Below are 17,793 nucleotides of genomic sequence, written 5' to 3'. Positions count from 1 at the left end.
AGTTGGGGAAGAAGAGAAAGCTCTGGAGATGGATGGTGGTTATGGTTGCACAACAATGTGAATGTACTTAGTGCCACTGAACTGAGAGCCCTGGGGTTTAGAGACAGTGAGAGCTGAAATGGTAAAGCTTATACTATGTATATTTCAATACACACATGCATGTGTGCGAAACTGGGAGCAACACCAAATGCAGCCCTGGGGTCCCCTAGCCATCAGGCCCCAGACCAACAGGGAATATCCCCTTGGTGGCAGGCCTGTCTTCCTGCTACCCACCCCTCCAGCTTTGGCACCGGGAGGAGGGGAGGCGCTGCCACCCACCTTTCCCCAGCCCAGCTCTTCTCTTTCATCCTGCAGAGGGCTGGTTTCTCATCCTGACTTTTGCAGCAAAAGGGAAAATGTTTTGATTTGTAATTGAAGTGTTTACTCAGAGAGCCCACTGGGTCCTTAGCCCGGAGATGCCAGGTATAGCTGTGACCTTGCAGCTCTGGCTGTGTGGGAGATGTAAGAAAATATAGTCTCCACACCCACACACATCCCCAACAGCAAGCGTGGCCTTCAGGGGCCCAGCCTGCAGCATGGCTGGAAAATAGCCGCAGGGGAGAGGTGGACTGGGAGGCGGGTGAGGTGCTTGCCTGCCTTTCCTGTAGCTCCTTCCACATGCTCTATGCAGTTATGCAAGAAACAGGAGCTGGGTACTCCCATTTGGGGGCTCTAGAGTCAGACAACAGGGCGTGGGAGGCTCTGTGGGGAGACTGAGGCCCTGAGAGGGAGAGGAAGGTGGCCAGCCTGCGGGGTGAGTCAGGGGGCCCAGAACAATGTGGTCAGGCCTGGGGCCTCACTGTGGGCATTCTTCATAGGACTTCTCTGGCTCTACAGGCAAAGGAAGTTTCTAGAAAAACAGAGGTCAAAGTGGAGTGTGAAGGCACGGGGTGGGAGGGATGGAAGTAGAGATAAGAGCTGTTTGTCGGGGGTGCTTCATGAGGCTGGTGAAGAAAGGGGTCCAGGAAGCACGGAGTGCCTCCGCTCACCTTCTTTACACTCCAGGGCCACCCGGGACTCCAGGTTGTCCATTTGCATTTGCAGCCTCTTGAGAGTGAGGTCATTTTCTCGAGACTTCCGCTTGTAGGCAATGAGGACGATGATGACAATGATGAGCAGGAGGCTGCCGCCCGCTGCGATGCTGACGATGGCTGGCAGGGTCAGCAAGCTGTCCGAGATGACGCTCACCGAGCCGGGAGAGAACACCATCCCGCCCACGTGGACCTGTGCATGGCAAACACACAGACGCCGTCGAACCCTGGTCTGCAATGGAATCCTTATCGTTTCAGAAAGGACGTGAGAGACCACAGCCACACAGTGCAGTTTGGATACAAAACAACTTCCTGCTTATCATCTGCATTTCTTGTGTTCTCAACTTCCACCCATTTTGATACAGGACGTGGAGGTGTGGAGACATGGAGGACGGGCGAGAAAGAGCCTTTCTTCGTGATGGATCCTGCATGCCTGGTGAAGAAGACTGGAGGAAGTGGCAAAAAGAAGGTGCACTCACCATGACCTTGTGCTGCCCGGTGAGGTTGGGAGGCTCGCAGAGGAGCTGGGTCTCGGACACGGTGACAGCACATGGTGTGTCTCCGATCAGCACTGTGTAGTTGAGTTTGGCACCACCAGAGGCAGGAGGGCAGAGGTTTTTGCCCTGCAGATAACAGAATCTTAATAGGAATAACTGACATGTGCACAAAGACGTTAATTGCCTGTTTCGAAAGAGGTTAAGGAGACGGGGGAAGTCAGCCAGGCAAAAACCAATAGATGACTCCATGGTAAGTGTCCAGAGAGGACTTCAAACAGCCACAATTTAGAGAGAAAGGAAAAATGAAGAGAGGAGAGAAAGGGAGGAAGTGGTTGGGCAAGAGAAAGGGGAGACAAGACACTTGGCAAATGAAAATTTGGAGGCAGACACATGGGATAAAATTAAAGTGGAGGAGGAAAACAGCACTTGGACTGATAGCCCCAGGAAACCATGACCTTCTGAAATATGCATGGTTACACTGGCCATGGGAGCGGCCAATTAAAGGAAATGTTTACTTCCAGTGCACTGAAGAACTTTTGGGTCCCCAGGCTCAGAAGAACACCACAAATACTCTGAAATGTTTCTTGAGAATCCCAAGGGCAAGATCTATCGCTCAATGGGTCAATAGGTATAAATAAGCTCCCTTTCCAGGGAGATGACAGCTTTGCAAGTCCGTAAGTGTAGAAAGAACAAGGAAGGCCAGGAGATGGGGCCCCCCCGTCACTGCACGGGGCAGGCATGCCTACCTTCAGAATGATGGGGGATCCCGGTTTCTGATCCAAGACTCCAGTAGGGCTGAGAAGTTCAAAGGTTGGGTTGGGGTAGTAGATGAACTTGGTGTCATTGTAAATGAGCAAGGACTGGACGTTGTTAAAGACAAATCCAAACTCGTCTGGCCGTTCCACAGTGTCCAGGCCGGGCCGGTAGTCCGTGGTCAGAGAGGGTGCCAGGCAGGTCAGGGTGGTGGTGTTCACGACTTTACACACCTGGAAGGCCCGGGGCGCAGACTTCAAACGCTGAGCGGGCGAGGCTGGGGCTCACACTACCGCCTCCACCCCAGGCCCGCTTTGGCCTGTCACCGTTAGGTCACTTGCTTGTTTTCATTAGATGGTGAGCCCCTTGGGGAAAAGGCCTGAGGAGGCTTGGGGGTGGAGAGGTGCATTTCAACCTCATTCATTCACCAACAAGCTTGAGCACCTATTGTGTGCCCGGCCTGTGCTAGGACTTGGGGCTGTCTAGTGGAGTGGGCATGGTCTGCAGGAGGGGCACGTAACTGAGCGGGCATTACAGTGCGGTCCTGGCAGAGGACCTGGGGCACAGGAGGGCCACTGCACCGTCTATGTGTGTGGACAATGTGAGAAACGCCCAGGCGGGGACGCACCACCTACTACCCGGGTGTCTGCATGTGGGCAGGAGCATGGGGTGGGCATGCATGGCTTGAAGCAGGTGAGGGAGGCCCAGGGAGCTTCCCCTTGGAAACAGTGAATGACACTTGATCTGAGGAAAGTAGGGTTTACCTAGATTAAGAAGAGGGAGGGGTAGGGGAACAAGTTCCAAGCAGAGGGACCTGCAGCCAAGGCTGGGGGATTGAGGGAGCATGGAATGTGGGAGGAAACAGCAGGACGCAGGCAGTGTAGGGGGTGTGTGTGTGTTTTGGGGAGCAGGAAGTAGTGCTAGGTGAGCACTTTGCCAGGACACAGTAGGTGTTCAGTTAATGTTTACTGAATACACTGATGGATAAAAAGAGTCCTTTCACCCCTGAAATGTTGTGTTCAGGGTCTTTTCTTCCCATAGACAAGAGGCCCCTAGCCATGCACTGGGGGCATGGGGGGTAATCTTGGTATTGACAAGCTCATAACGCCCTCTCTTTTTTTGTGGACCCAGGTCTCCCAACTAAAATCCCAGCTGAGCATGAGTTGCACCACTTTCTTCTCTGGTGCTTTACCTCTGGGGCTGCCCAAGGCAGCAGGCAGGTGAAAGAGAGCGTCACCGGAGCCGTGAATGGTCTGGGGAGAGAACCTGGACTCCGACCTCCTCTGCTCTTGGCCTGTACTCAGCATGGCTTGGTTTTGGCTTTGGGGGCCCTGGTGTCCCAGAAACAGCCAGGCATTTGTGAGAACTCGGCCTCAAGTGTGGCCGTCTTGGCTCTGAACTGCATGCTGTGTGTCTGGCCAACGTACACATACACAGGCCTCATGTTCAGAAAACAAGACCATGTGTGAAATTGCAAAAAAGGCTGACACTTGCACAGAGATCAGTCAGAACTCCAAGTCCAACTCTCCTCTTTCCAGAGGGAGTTTCTGAGTTGAAACAGAACAGCCCACGGGGGGCTGCAGGCCGCCCTGGAGGTCAGTACCTGCTCCTGCCCTTTGCAGCTCCCGCGTCAGCCACGCCTTATGAACCTGCCCCTTTCATGTTCCAGCAGGGAATGCGCTGGCATGAGGAACCTGAGGGGTGCAGTCAGACAGGCAGAGCCGAGCCACGGGGTTAAAGTCTGGGTTCTGCAGGGCAGACACTGGCAGAGCGCGCCTGTGCCCCCCTCCTCCCACCCCCTTCCCTGCTCATTCCAGTTCCTGGGACTAGACTCCTCTATGAATAAGCAAATCACCCCAAACAAGCGGCCTCTGTTTGCCTCCCGCCCTGTGCTGCATCGGCACTTTATTTGCCAAACATTCCTGTGGGTTTCATATCCCTTGCTGTGGCCCTTCTCACTTCTCACTGGGCCTGCCTCAAAACCCCAGAGCAAGGGGTAGCCCCAGGGGGCTGCGGAGGATGTGGGGCCCAAGCCGGGCTGCAGAGGCAAAGTGGGAGAGAGGGCACCGTTCACCAGCCTCCCAAGGGGAGCCAGGCTTGACGAAAACTGCACACCCAGGCCTTCCCTCCAGGGCTGCCAGTGTGTCCTGGGGAGGGAGCAGGCACTCAGGGCCCGAGCCTTCTCCCAGGGATGTCAGGTGAGGGGAGGGCCTCCCCAGACCCATTCTGTTTGAATACCTCCCTGGAGATGAAAGCTGGGGCCTTTGGAGGTTACCTTTGTCAGTCACCTACTCCCCCCCAGCATTCCCTCTGCACTATACGAACTGTGTCTTTTGCTTTCTGTATTTCTGATGCTTTGATGTCTGGGGCCTTTTGGACCCAGAGGAACTGCCCTCCCAGGGCTGGTGATGCCTAGAGGTAGCAAACGTGTCTCCAGCCCGCTAGAGCCTGCTTTTCCAATGCAGACGGACCAATCCAGAGCCAAACCCCCGACCACCTCCTTTCATACTCTGGGCACCTATCCACCTTTCCTAATCATCCCAGGGCCAGGGACCGGACAACTAAGGACAGCCCCTATGCCCCAGGGCCTGGTACAATGGTTCACACTGGCCAGTCCTAAACTCCTTACCTTGCCTTGCTTATTCCTTCCTGCAGGAGCTGTAATGAAGGCTCTTGCTGGCTTCCCTTTTCTCCCCCTGCTTTCTAACCCATGCTGGTGTTTCCCACGTGGCCCCCTGTGGCATGGCATGACCCTTCTCTTTGGATCTGTGAATATAACAAACTGTCTTCCCAATGGCAATTGTCTCCTGGTCTGTTGACCTTCCCATACCTGAATAATAATAAAACCTAAATTTTAAAACAGGTACCTAATTCGTTTGGGGGGGTTTATCCTTCCTGAGGCTGAGCTCACCCTTCCCATTCCCATCCTTCAACCTCTTCCCTTCCACTTAGGCCCTGGCGTTTGACAGACGGGAGTGGTCTGTGAGCTGCTGGGAACACTTAGCCTCAGCCTGGAGGTGGAGTGGGGGACTAGGCCCTCGGACCCACAGATCAAACTCTGCATTTGGGATTTGGAGAGGCCTGTGTTCTCCTAGCCTGAAGAGCTATGAGCATGGTGGGTACTGAGGGTGTGATACAGGAGTCCCCACACTGCTGGCATGATGGAATGGCAGGCCCACCAGCATCTCACATGGTCTAATTGGGAGGCATCCAGATGTTTGGGATCTAGCTTGGCCCTGCCACCAGCAGCCTTCCTGACTGGGGGCAACCATTGCTCCTCTGTGGCCTTAGATTCCTTAGCTATACAGTGAGGGTTTGGGCCAGATGATTCCCTGAGACCTTTCCAGATCTCACCTTCTAGCACCTTGTCATTTGTGTATTTCTGTTTTCTAAGGAAGCCTCAAGCCTGCTGGGAATGTGCCAGGAATAAGAGGATAGACTCAACATCATCTTCCCCATCTACATCTCAGCCTAGTCAGTCCCCTGAAGGTCAGAGCGGTCATAGCAGTAATCATATGAACAATAATGACCATAATAGCATCTCCTGGTCCATTATTACGAATACAATAATGTTTCAGAAAATATTGGCTAAAAAGAATGAGATGGAGCCACTAGAATAAACTAAAAAATTTCGAACGATGAATCAGACATTCTGCTCTTATACAAAGAACTTCTTTAAAAATTACAGAAAGCCATAGTGAAAAAAATTAAATCACATGGCTCTTCACAGAGGAGTAAAGTAACATGTTTGGCCTGATCAGCTTAGCATCCAGGATGGAATTAGCCACATGCAGTGACTAAATTTACCAAGTGCCAACCTAGTGCCAGTCAATGGCATGTTACAAATCTATGAGTCGAGTCTTCTCATTACCATTTATAGCTGGACAATAGAGGATCAGAGAGGTTAATGACTTGATCATGATGGTGTAGCTAATAGATGGCAGTGTCCTGCTTCCAGTGCAGAAATGTCTGAAGATAGAGCCATAATTTTTTTCCCCTCCTTCACACTGCTTTTTATCCGACCTTCAGGTGAACATGGCATAAAACAGGAGACCTTTTGTGCTGTACCTTAGGCTCAGAAGCCAATACATTTATATATTCATTATATCACTTTCTGATAAGAAATGATTATACTTAATTGTAAAAGTCACTGTAAAGCTCAGGTGTTTGGGGCTATGATTCCAGGCGCAGAGTCTGGAGCCATATTTCCTTTCTGGTAGCCGAATGCTCCGGTGCCTAAGACAGGCCTCATCACATCGCAAAACACACAAACCTGGCTGTGTTTACGGAGGGCCAGGTGGACCAGCGGTTACTCACATTGACAGACTCTTTGCCATTGAACTTGACTCGGATCCTTGGTTCCTGAATGACATCCAGGTTGAAGCCTGTGATGGTGAGGGGTGTGTGGCCACTGGGAATAAGTAGAGGCTGGGTTAGGTAAAACCCTCTCAAACTCCTACCGCCTCATCCCCTGGGATCCTCTCCCTTGGGCTGCAGGGATTATGCCAGGTGGCATCTGGGGACATTCCTACCACCTCTGCGTCACCTGGCAATGCTCCATTCAGGCTCAACGCGCTGCACCCGGGGGTCATCTATGTACTCGAACTCTAGGTTGTTATCCACTCGGGCTCGGTCGACACTCACAGAAACGGGCACTGGACCCAGTCCATTGGAAGATGGCGGTGACACACAGACGATCTCATTCATTGACCGCCTGACAGGGAGACAGCAGGAGAGATGTGAGGAAAGGCATGGGCCACCGGGGTGACCTCTGCCTTGGAAAGGGGTTCTCCTCGGTGTGGCCTGGGGCATGGCCCTTTTGTACTCTCTGCTCTGGGACATATCCCTTATCAGTGACCATCAGCGCCTCTTTTTACCTAGACTCGGCTCCGGTTGGACTTTGCAGTGGAGAAGGTGGGGATTAGACAATGGGGGCAGGCTCCACCAGCTGTAGGGGAACTCCTCTTTTCTGGATTTTTCTAGAACATGACCTTTTAGCCAGTGCTAGAGTCTGGTCCGTCATTCATAAATTAACATATTCATTGAACATCTACTATGCAGAGAATTAGACATAGTCCTTTGCCTTTAGGGAGTTTACGGTCCATGGAGGAGATTATCAGATAATACCAGGAGAATTGGTTCCTCATCCATGGATTCTCTACATCCCCAAGGCTTCATTAGAGTCTCTGATGAATGGTAGGTGTTCAATGCACAAGAGATGCTCTGAGGATGAGTCTATGTGCTTGCTGAGGACTGAGGCCATGCGTCTCCATGTTTCTCGACTCACCGTGGTGGGGACCTAATGAATGCTTGCCCTGTTCGTGTGTGGGAGCCCCTGGGAGCCTTCCTCATCAGCGGCTCTCATGGCCCTTACTTCTAATTATTTTTAGAAGTATCTAGCTCCTATGATACATGGGATATAGATTGATGAGTGGTACATATTTCTCCCAGGGACGGGAATGGCGCCTGGGCTCAGGATGTTCACACGTACCACGTGTGGACACGAATAGTACATGTGTGCACACACCTCCAGGTAGAGTTTCCTCGCGCCCCTTCGAGCCCGTCTCACCCATAGAACTCGCAGGTCTGGTTGCCCAGAAGCACGGCCACACTGCTGCCAGCCCCGAGGTAGTGGCCCGTGACGGTCACCATGGTGCCTCCAGACTCGGGCCCTCGGATGGGGCTGAGTGACAGCACAGAAGGGTTCTTTGGGGGGAAGAAGAGAGAGGATCACCACTCAGGTTTTACCCAAAGTGACAAACCCAGATACACATGAGGGCAGGAGCAGGGGTGGTGTCCCTGCTCAGAGTGGAGATGCCTTTTCTGCCGTTTCTAGTCCCAAATGCTCTCTCGGCCTAGCCTGGAACGGAGAACCTTCCTCAGCAGAGGCTCCGGGCATGTCCGGGGAAGGCAGAAGGGCCACGTTTTGGAATTAATTAACTCCCTAGGGAGCCTCATGTTATGACCCTGATGGGAAGGCAGAGGTAACACTAACTATCAGTTAGTTTACAAATTGAGAACAATTTGAAGATGCTTCTCTATCTAAAGAGTATACTGATTTTTTTGGGCATAAAATCAATAGGACTAGATAAAGCATCCCTGTCTGGATTGGATCACCAAGAGGCTAAAGGTCCCATTAATGGCCGATGTGAATGTCCTGCTGCTCCCTCCCAACCCCCCAAAGCTTGGGAAGGTCATGGCAGGGTGCCTGGGGCACAGAGCTTTCAGCAAATGTTAGATACGGCTTCCCCAACCTATATCAAGAGGATGGCCCATTAGTGGCCAGGACTTGCTAGTAAACTTGTTAAATTGTAAGATTAAGCAGGAAGCTTAAAAGAAATGTCATCGGGCATAAAATGCATCAGGTGGCTGACCCAAATCAGAAATGAATTGCTTCTGGCTAGAGGGCAGTGGAGTGGAGTGGAAAGTGCATTTAACTGAGCAACTACACAGGCATGAATTCTAGTTTGCATTAGCCACTCACTAGCAGTGGTCCCTGAGACAAGTTTCCGGAGCTTTTATTTGCTCCTTTGCCAAGGGAGGAGGGTGGGCTAAATGATCTCAAAAGGCTTTCCCAGCTCTGACATTATATACTTCTCTATTCAGTCTTTCTGTGTTTGCTTCTCACACAAGACCGTGTGTGTCCTGTGGAGGAGGAGGACAGACTGGCTGCAGGGTAGGCCATGGTATTCCCCAATCCTAGAAAGAAGACTAGTGCAGTAAAAAGTCAGGAAGCCGAGATAAGGAGGCAGAAACTGGAAAACCTGAAACAAGCAGTAAAATGCTTTCAAAAGAATAGAATTTTGTAGTCTAATGACTTTTCAAAACTCTTAGCAAGGCTGGTTTGACCCCATCTGCTGGTGTTAACACTTTTTAATGAAGAATTCGATGTAGCAATGTAGCTAAGTATCAGAAAAGGGACTTCAGGGCTCCAGAAGCAAGTTATTGACTCAGTAGGAATATGGCTCCAGTGGACTCCAGGGCCCCAGAAGCAAGTTTCGATTCAGTAGGACAGACACAGTGCCAGCCTCAGAGAAAGGCTTTATGATGCTACCACCTGCTGCCTGAGTGTGAAGAGATATTTTCAGTGTGAAGTGTGCATATGTGAGAGTAATCACACCAACACATGGAGCAACTCAGTTGTGCATCCCTGCCCGTGGTCCTGCACGCTAATGCAGGTCCCTGTAGTTTTCACGGGACTGCTCTAACCCCCTACTCACAATATCCTTAGCAGGAAACAATGCACCTGGGTGAATACACCCCTTTTTAATTAGGTCCCTCAGGCAAAGTGTCTCATAGGCCGGATTTAGACCAGGACATCACGCTGGTGTTGGCAGGACAAAGGGCAGGCCCCCCACCCCCACCTTGCATCTGGGACCCACTTTCTAAGAAAGCCTAGTGTTGCCTTATTTCAAACTCTGACCTGTGGCTCACTGGGACTCCGGAGTCTCCACAGCATTGCTAGTCACACACACAGCCCACCCTGGAAAGAAGCTCTCAAAGAAGCGAGGCCAGGACCTCCTTTTCCTGGCCCCCTGCTCTGTCCGTGAGAAGCCTGAAGGCCCCTGGCATGGCAGGCAGAGTGCAGGGCCTCCCGGGAGAAGCTGGACAACAGTGTGCCCTTGCCGGGAGCCTGTAGCCCAGTGCTAGACCCAGTACTCACCACAAAGGTGTACTGCTGATGGGACTTGGTCATGAACTCCGGCTTACACTCGCCGATGCACAGGCGCACGGGCCCAGAGGCGGTTCCCACGAGGGCGTGGCCCATCTCACAGACTATCCTGCGGAGACAGCAAACCTTCCTGTGAGGGGCTGGCGAGAGCTGGCATTCCTGACCCTGGGTGCTGACCCCGTCACAGTCACAGTGAAGGACTCATCACAGTCTTGCAATGCCGCTGGACCAAGACTCAGCTTGCTGGCCCATCCAGCTGTGTGGCCTTGGGTATAGTGCTTTCCCTCTCTGGGCTTCTGTCTCTCATCTGTATGGTGAGAAGTTGGATGAGACCATCTTTAAGGCTCTGTGGACCTCCAAAACACTAAGTCACTTAATTCCTTGAATGAGCCTCTAGTCCCCAGGGCCTGGTTTGGTGCCCAGTACTGAGTAGCAGCCCAATACTTGTCTAAAAGAGGTGTAGAGGCAGCCCTTTAGCTGATGTTTTTTTTCTGTGTGACAAGCCAACATTGCAACTCTCCCTAAAAGAGGGAGCTGAGGGCCTATTTTCTAAGCTGATTCAATTGTGGTTTCTTTCCTACAGTGTGTTTAAAAAAGGGAATAGATAATCTGGCGAGATAGTGAGCACCCAAGACAGGAGCTCCCAGCAAAATGGGAGGGGCGGAGTCCTGCGGCTTTAGGCAAAGGGGTGGGGGCTGGATGAGTTCATGAGGACAGCAGCTGACACTGGATTCCCACTTCACAGAGGGCTGAGCGCACTAAGCTGGTGGGCCAGGCAGGGGTCCAGCCCTGGGGTTGGAAGTCATGTCTCACATTAACAGGAGAGCTGGAGGGAAGGGGGGGCAGCATTCTTTTTCCTGCAGTGCAAATCAATACCCCTGTGATGACTTCCTGTGCCTGAGATGAGGTACAGCAAGCCTTCGCCAGAGGAGCCATCCACAGAGGGTGGGCGGCTGGAGGATAGCGGAGGCATCTTGGGGGGGTGCCTCTTACCTGGAATTACAAGGTACGAGGTGGGTGGGAAAGGGCCCCACCAGGCTCAGCAAAAAGGAACCCAGGGACAGAAGGAAGGATTTTCTTTTGCTCCCCACTCCATGTAAGAGTTCAGAGCAAACCCTGGCAGGTTTGCTTAGTGGGGGCTCAGAAAACCAAACCCCCTCTCCCCCCACACTAATCTCCAGCATTATCCTGGCACGGTGGGTGAGATCCATGTTAAACGGAGCCATGCTTCTCTCAACAGCTTCTCCAGGAAGGAAGGTAACTAAACAGAGATTTCATTTTGTTGTAATAAAACTTGCGTTAAACAAATACACCGCATGCTCACGCACGACATGCCGCTGATCTCCATCCCTTCATAACAGTTAATCCCAAATAAGTACTTTAACTCCCGGTGAATATTTACTTAACATGCAATAACTGTCTAACTACGTTTAGCATATTAGATTCCACGAGGAAGTACTGAATGCACATGGAAGGATGGCCTCCTTTTCCTTTTCTATGAATAAATTAATTAATTATGAACCCAAAGACGATAGCAACGATCAATTAGTATTTTACACGTAACTGTCTCCTTAAGCCTCATTAGCAGAGCATTTGAGAAGCTTAACTTAAGGTACTGTGTGTGGTTAAGTCCCTGCTGCTACCTGCTTGGATTAGCAACATCTCATCTCGGTTCCTCCGTTTCCTGGGCCTTAGCGCCTGCCTGCTTGGGGTCCCTGCCATCCTACAAACCACACCCTGGGCTCTCAGGGGCTTCAGAGAGAATCAGCTACCTGTTGAGGTTGTGGGGACCAGGAGGGCAAAGAAAGGAGGGAGCAGATGAGCCTCCCTCTCTCCTAATGAGGGCTTCCTTGTCTGTCACTCCTCCCCTTGGACGTCTGTGCTGAAAGGATCCAGGAGAAGAAAGGAGGAAATCATGGCAGGCTTGAAGTCACGGGAAGAAGAGACAGGAGAACACGTGATGGTGGCCATGGGCCTATTTGGTCCTCCTTGGGCCCTGGGGCCTGACAAGGAGAGGAGAAGGCCCGGAATGGCCTGCTTGGCTGTCCCTAGGGGGAGTTAGCAATGGGCTGGGGCCTTTAGCCATACTGTCTTTTCTAGAACATTTTCCTGTTCTAGGTTCACATCGTAAAAGATAAGCTTTACGTGTCAAGCTCCTGGGAGAAGAGGGATCGGTGGGAGATGGGCACTGCCCCAGCGTCCGAGGCTCACCGCCTGCAGTTGGCTCTGAACACTCCACCTGGCGGGTGTGGTGTGGAGGAAGGGGCTGGGCCGCAGTGGGGGGCCCAGAGCTGGACCACGCGCTCCCCTCAGCACTGCAACGGACTCCTCCCCACCCGTGGAATGAGGTTCCACTTCATCGAGAGGGTGGGGAACGGGGGCAGTGGCCAGCACTGGGCTGTGGAGAAGGGCCCGGGGTGGTAGGTCTCAGAACTGGTTGAGAGTTCTCAGGAACCAGGCAGCAGTGAGGAAGAACTTTGACCTCTAACTTCCTCCCTTTAAATTCCTGGGACTCAGTGCTCACAGGGAAGGATGGAGAGGCCTCCCTGAGTGTATCTGTTGCAGGTATTCATTCTCTGAGTTCAGGGATGTGGAGTTAAAGGAAGAAACAGAGGCAGCTGCAGGGAGTGGGAAGGGTTATACTGAGGAATGGGGTTCCGAGCAGAATCTGTACCTTAGTAACGGTAAGAGCTATGGTTTCCTGAGCTGTGGTCACGGCAGGCACTGTGCGACACGGGAGCTGGTGTCACCCCCCGGCACCCTACAGGGTGGGCCTTATTGCTTCCAGTTTACAGACAATGAAACTAAGGCTCAGCAATGATAAGCGACTCCATCTGTGGCCCCGGTTCTTGTCCAAAGCTCCAAAGGTCCTGATTCAGGGCCCCCACCTGAGTCCTAAGCACACGCCTTTGACCACCTTACCTACTTTCTCTAGATATAATGCAATGCTGTAGATGTGTTTTGGGGGAGGGACAGCGTGGCCATGGCAGCAATGCTGGGGTGGAGCTTAGATTGTTGGGGGTGAAGGAGGAGATGGAGGCGGGGGGCACCCTGCTGGACACCTACAGCTCTAAGAGCTAACCACTTGCGCTCCCCACCTTCCTAGTTCTAGGTGACTCCAGGCATGGGTGTGTGTGTATCACGTCCTCCTTTGAGCCTTATATAGGCAAATGGTCTAATTTCTGGGGACCACCTGCCTTCCCTGCCTGCTCCCAGTGTCTCTGATGGCTCTAGGGTCCCTTTGTATTATTAGGAGACACTAGTTGGGGAACGCCTAAATTTTCTTATAAAATGGGGAGCTGGACTAAATAACTGTCCAGCTTCAAATGTTTGAAGGCTTGACTCTCCTGGTTGATGGGGGGCTTCTGGAGACATATTAGTGCCACTGATAAGCTTTCTACTGATGGGAGTTGCAGAATCCACGGGCATATAGTTTAGTGCTTCTGACATCCCAAGGACTACAGGAGCTATTGCAGAGATCACTTATTTCTACCTACCCACTTTCCAGATGAGGTATTTGAGGATCTGGGAGTCAAGTTACTTGCCCGGAGTCACCCAGCTCCTCAATGGCTGAGCTCCTGGCACCCAGCCCGGGGTCTCCGCCCCCATACTGGCATACATGATGCTTTTCTCCCCATGAGTGAGCACCACATGTGCCCGACACTTAACGTCCAGCCAGCCGTGGCTGACTTCACAGTTGCAGCAATTGAGAGGAGCAGGTCGGAGTCCACCTCACGCAGAGCCCCTGTTCTGGAAGGGGCTGAGCTTCAGCCTTAACCTGCACCCCACTGCCCTGAGTCCCATTGTCCTGTGGCAGAATCATCCAGCCCTCCACAGACCTGTGGGGTGCTGATTGCAGGACTTTAATCAACATTAACCTAATTGCTGAGTGATCGATGGCATGGCACAAGCATATGGTGAGTCATTACTGTGCCTGCTAATCCTGCCTGTGCCTGGGACTCTGCACCCGGCCCGATTAGCCAAATTCATCTCTTGTAGACATCTGTAACGATAGTGCCTGCTGCTCACTGCCTGGGATGCAGGCTTTAATGATGTCAACAAACTCAGAAACCTCGCCAGTGGTAATGAGCCTGGCCCGGCTGGAAACCAGGGCTGTATCCAACCGAGGTGTGGCGTGATGGTGGCAACTTTTTAGGGTGACCACCAGCCTTGGCAGGGACCCCTGGTGACGATTCATTTCCCCAGGATCCTTTCATATCCTCACTTCCAGTTTCTCTGGGCACTTTCGGCCCTGGGTCCCTGGGTGAGTCTGGTGCATCTGATTTCAAAGACAGAACATTTCTTATGCACATGGAGCATGCTAGGTCTCCATTTCCTCATCTCACTGAATTCTCCCCAAAACTGGTACAGCAGGAATCATGATTTCCCTCAGGCTAATGAAGGTCAGGGAGACTGAACAGTCTGTGAAGGTCTCAGGACTGGTCAGTAGAGGAGCCATGGCTTTGAACGTCAGATCTCATGAGATGTCCACGTCCAGCCACTCAAGAATTTGTACTTTTTAGCTCAAAGTCCTTACCCCATGGTATCCCCAAACCCTTTCCTTTGGGTTCCTATGGCATCTCACTGAGTTGGAGATGGCCTGTGTCTAGAGGCTTAAGGCAGGTTCTTGAGGCCAATGTGGCTTGGGGTCAGTGGGACTGAGTGTGTCTATTGTAAAGGTTGTCTGACAGGAGGACCCCTGCAGGCTGCACTGGCTTCTGCTCAACATTTCCCCCTCTTCTTCCTGCTTGGAAGTTCCACTATGTCCTCTTCCTTTTTCCCTACCTCATGTCTTCCCTGTAGACCCAGGCAGTCTTTCCTCCAAGATTCACTTCTTGCAGGGAGAAGGCTGCCAGGGAAGGGTTGGGTCTGAAGGATCTGAAGGTCTGAAGGGTCAGGTCAGGCCCCTCCTGTCCCCTGCTGGGGCAAGGAAGTGACGCCAATCCTCAACATCTGGGAATTCATCCCTCTGACTCTGACCTTGCTCTGGGTCATGGAATCATGGTCCCTGGTCCTGGAAGCCACACATTGACGAATCACGGAATTTTCAAGCCACTCTTACATAGGGGTCTCGTCCCATTGCTCTTACGGGACGGAAAGAGCTGGAGTAGAAGTCAGGAGACTCGAGTTTCTGTTCTGCCTTGGTCCCTTAATGCACTGAACAAACTGAGGAAGTCATCTCGCTTCTCTAAGGCTTTTCTGCTCCCCTGCTTTGTAAAATGGTGATAACAATATCTACCCCTCTCATTAGGTGACAGTCCTAGTGAAAAAATAAGGTAATGGATGAGAAAGTGCAAGTGCTGATGAAGTGATGTCACTTTTACGGTTGCTAATGCTATTTTTCAGGTGATTGCTAAAGCCTGGCTCTGGGAGCTCTGGGGGAGGACCCGAGGCTGCAGGAGGGGTGGAGCTAAGGGAGAGAAGCCCCTCCCACCAGCCATGCTCTCTATCTGCTCCTGGTACCCCTTGCAGAGCTGTGATCTCAGTGCACCCAGTTTGATTGGACTTAAGGCGACAAATCATGCAGAATGATCTGGCCGCTCCCCTCCCTTTCTCCTTCGGAGGGGAAGCCTCCCTCCATCACCCTCCTGCTCCCAGCTTCGTGCCCACCTCCTGCCCACCAACTCCTCAGCAGCCACCACTGCCAAACGAACACCCCAAATTGGAACATATGTCACTCCTGGAGCCTCGTTCGCCTGTCCGCTGCTACATGCCTATTTTCTAATTTCCAGCTGACATTTCCCTTAGTGAAATAAATGAATTTGCTCCGGCGGAGGCCCTGCTCGGATTAAGCTGCTGTCATAGCCCCATGAGCCAAACAAATTGTTGCCCACAGCCCACCGCGCGGGATGCATTCCAATGGGGACTGGCGGGGAGGGGTCGGGAGAGACCGAGGAGCAGCCGGGCGGCTGGCAAAGCGGCTCCGTTACCCCAGTGGGCAGGTGAAGACCGAATGAGGGGCAGTGTTACCCTGGAAGCTCTGACGTTGGAAGTGCCAGGGAACCAGGTATGGGACAGAATGGGAGCCTGTGGGTGTGGAGGTGGATAGGAGAGGCCCTGGGAGCTTCTGGGGGCAGGGCCATGGGATGAGAGATGGGAGACGGAGCCTGAAGTTCCAGAGAAGGGAGAGGGGCGAGTCCCCACCCTAAGGCTCTGGGAAAGGGAGGGCCGGAGCGGACTGGACTCACTGCTCGGCGATGATGTAATCCCCTGGCAGAGGTGTGCAGGGCACCCCAGCCACCTGCACATGGTGGGCGATCTCGGAGAAGTCCAGACCCAGGTTCACGCCATGGATGGTCACTCGAGTCCCTCCTTCAGGTGGTCCGGACACAGTCAAAATCTGCAGGAGGGAAACGGGATCAGCACACCTGGCGGGCTACAGGACAGGTAGCAGCGCCCTGCCGCTGGGAGGCTTAGGGATTGAAGGACACCTGGAATCTGTGAATAGAGTGTGTTTCTCCACTTAATAGCTTATCTAGGATCCTGGCATCATCTCGTTTTACACTACTTCCTCAGTCCGTTATGTGGTTCACTCATTCATTCACTCATCCATTTATTTAAAAAATTATTGGGAAGTACTGGACTCAGGCAGAAAACCATTGTTTGAGACATGTCTCTGGTTCACTAGCTGTCTGACTGTAATCAAGTCACAAAATCTCCCTGAACCTCATTTCTTCTTAATTGAAGCAGGAGATAATCTCTATCAGCCTTTCTCCAGAGCAGCAAACAGAGCGTGTTTGGGAGTATTTAGCATACCAGAAAGTTCTTTATAATTGTGATGTGCTATTAATGCCACTCCTGCGCGCTAGAATGTGTAGGGTCACGATGATGAATACACAGGAAATCTACCGTCAAGGAACTTATGGTCAAGGAGGAGGAGACAGACCAGGCCACAAATCACGCTGATGCAGGGTACCCAGTGATCAGGTGGACTCGGAGGGAAGGCTGTGGGCAGCCACAGGAGTCCAGGACTGGATGGTGGCTGCAAAGGGGGTGGTGAGGCATGACAAAAATGTGGTCGGCGCTTCTGAAAAAAATCTTGGGATGCATGCCAGGACCAAGAAGAAATAACTAGGATTTTCCAAATTTTGCTGGCTTCTCGTTAGCAAGGTTCATTAATTTATTCATTTCTTGATTCGGCCACCAAAGGCTGACTGTCTCATTTTGCTTGGACCCAACAGGAAATGGAGCTGCAGAATCAGGCTCTCCCAAGGGGTGAATGTTGATCTGGAACAGATCAGGCTTTCGGAGAAGTGCAGCTCTTTGGCATCTAACAGATTCCAGTGAATCTAATCATACTTTGTGGTCTGTAGTTATCCAAAGGAGGATGAAATTAGAAGTGAACTCAATGCTAAGCAGTAGAGGAACACAGAATTTCAGAACTGGAAGGGGGCTCAGAGTATCTTATTCTGTGATTCTCGTCCAGCCTATACACACAGGTGTAAAAAAGTCAAAGGCCCTTTTCACTACACCATGAAAGAGGCAGTAAGATGGGGAGGGAAGGAGAGAGGGAAAGGTGGGTCGGTCAAGGCCGAATCCATCAGCCCCCAGTGGGGTATTTGGGCAGCCCTGCAGCCCTGGCCCCTTCTGTCTTGTTGTCCTTCTGGGGAGCCTCCCTTTAGCTCTGTCCATGCTGGTGGGATGGCCAGCAGGGTCACTGTGCCCCAGGGCAGAGATGATAGTTGAGTACAGCTGACAAGGCTGTCAAAGGCTCTGGAGACGTGCCCCCCTGAGAGAGGCACGGCTCCCCTCCTCTGATGTGGGCACCGTGAGTTCCACCACCAGCGTGGCCATGAGTTCC

At 52.2% G+C, this 17,793-nt stretch overlaps 1 protein-coding gene across 1 annotated transcript in view; it reads right to left on the bottom strand.

Annotated features, from left to right (window-relative positions):
* Positions 1–17,793, bottom strand: part of PLXNA2 (plexin A2) — a 207,878-nt gene that overhangs the window by 19,075 nt on the left and 171,010 nt on the right. The window contains exons 13-20 of the mRNA XM_036912405.2: positions 16,181–16,332; positions 9,984–10,101; positions 7,890–8,026; positions 6,867–7,034; positions 6,638–6,731; positions 2,314–2,553; positions 1,550–1,693; positions 1,029–1,263 (exon numbers count right to left, since the gene is read on the bottom strand). Coding sequence (XP_036768300.2) covers positions 1,029–1,263; positions 1,550–1,693; positions 2,314–2,553; positions 6,638–6,731; positions 6,867–7,034; positions 7,890–8,026; positions 9,984–10,101; positions 16,181–16,332 — 1,288 coding nt within the window. The remainder of the gene's footprint in view (positions 1–1,028; positions 1,264–1,549; positions 1,694–2,313; positions 2,554–6,637; positions 6,732–6,866; positions 7,035–7,889; positions 8,027–9,983; positions 10,102–16,180; positions 16,333–17,793) is intronic.

Source organism: Manis pentadactyla, chromosome 9 (assembly GCF_030020395.1).
Source record: "Manis pentadactyla isolate mManPen7 chromosome 9, mManPen7.hap1, whole genome shotgun sequence".
In the NCBI taxonomy this organism is placed as follows: domain Eukaryota; kingdom Metazoa; phylum Chordata; class Mammalia; order Pholidota; family Manidae; genus Manis; species Manis pentadactyla.
This window is presented reverse-complemented; position numbering and strand designations above follow the sequence as displayed.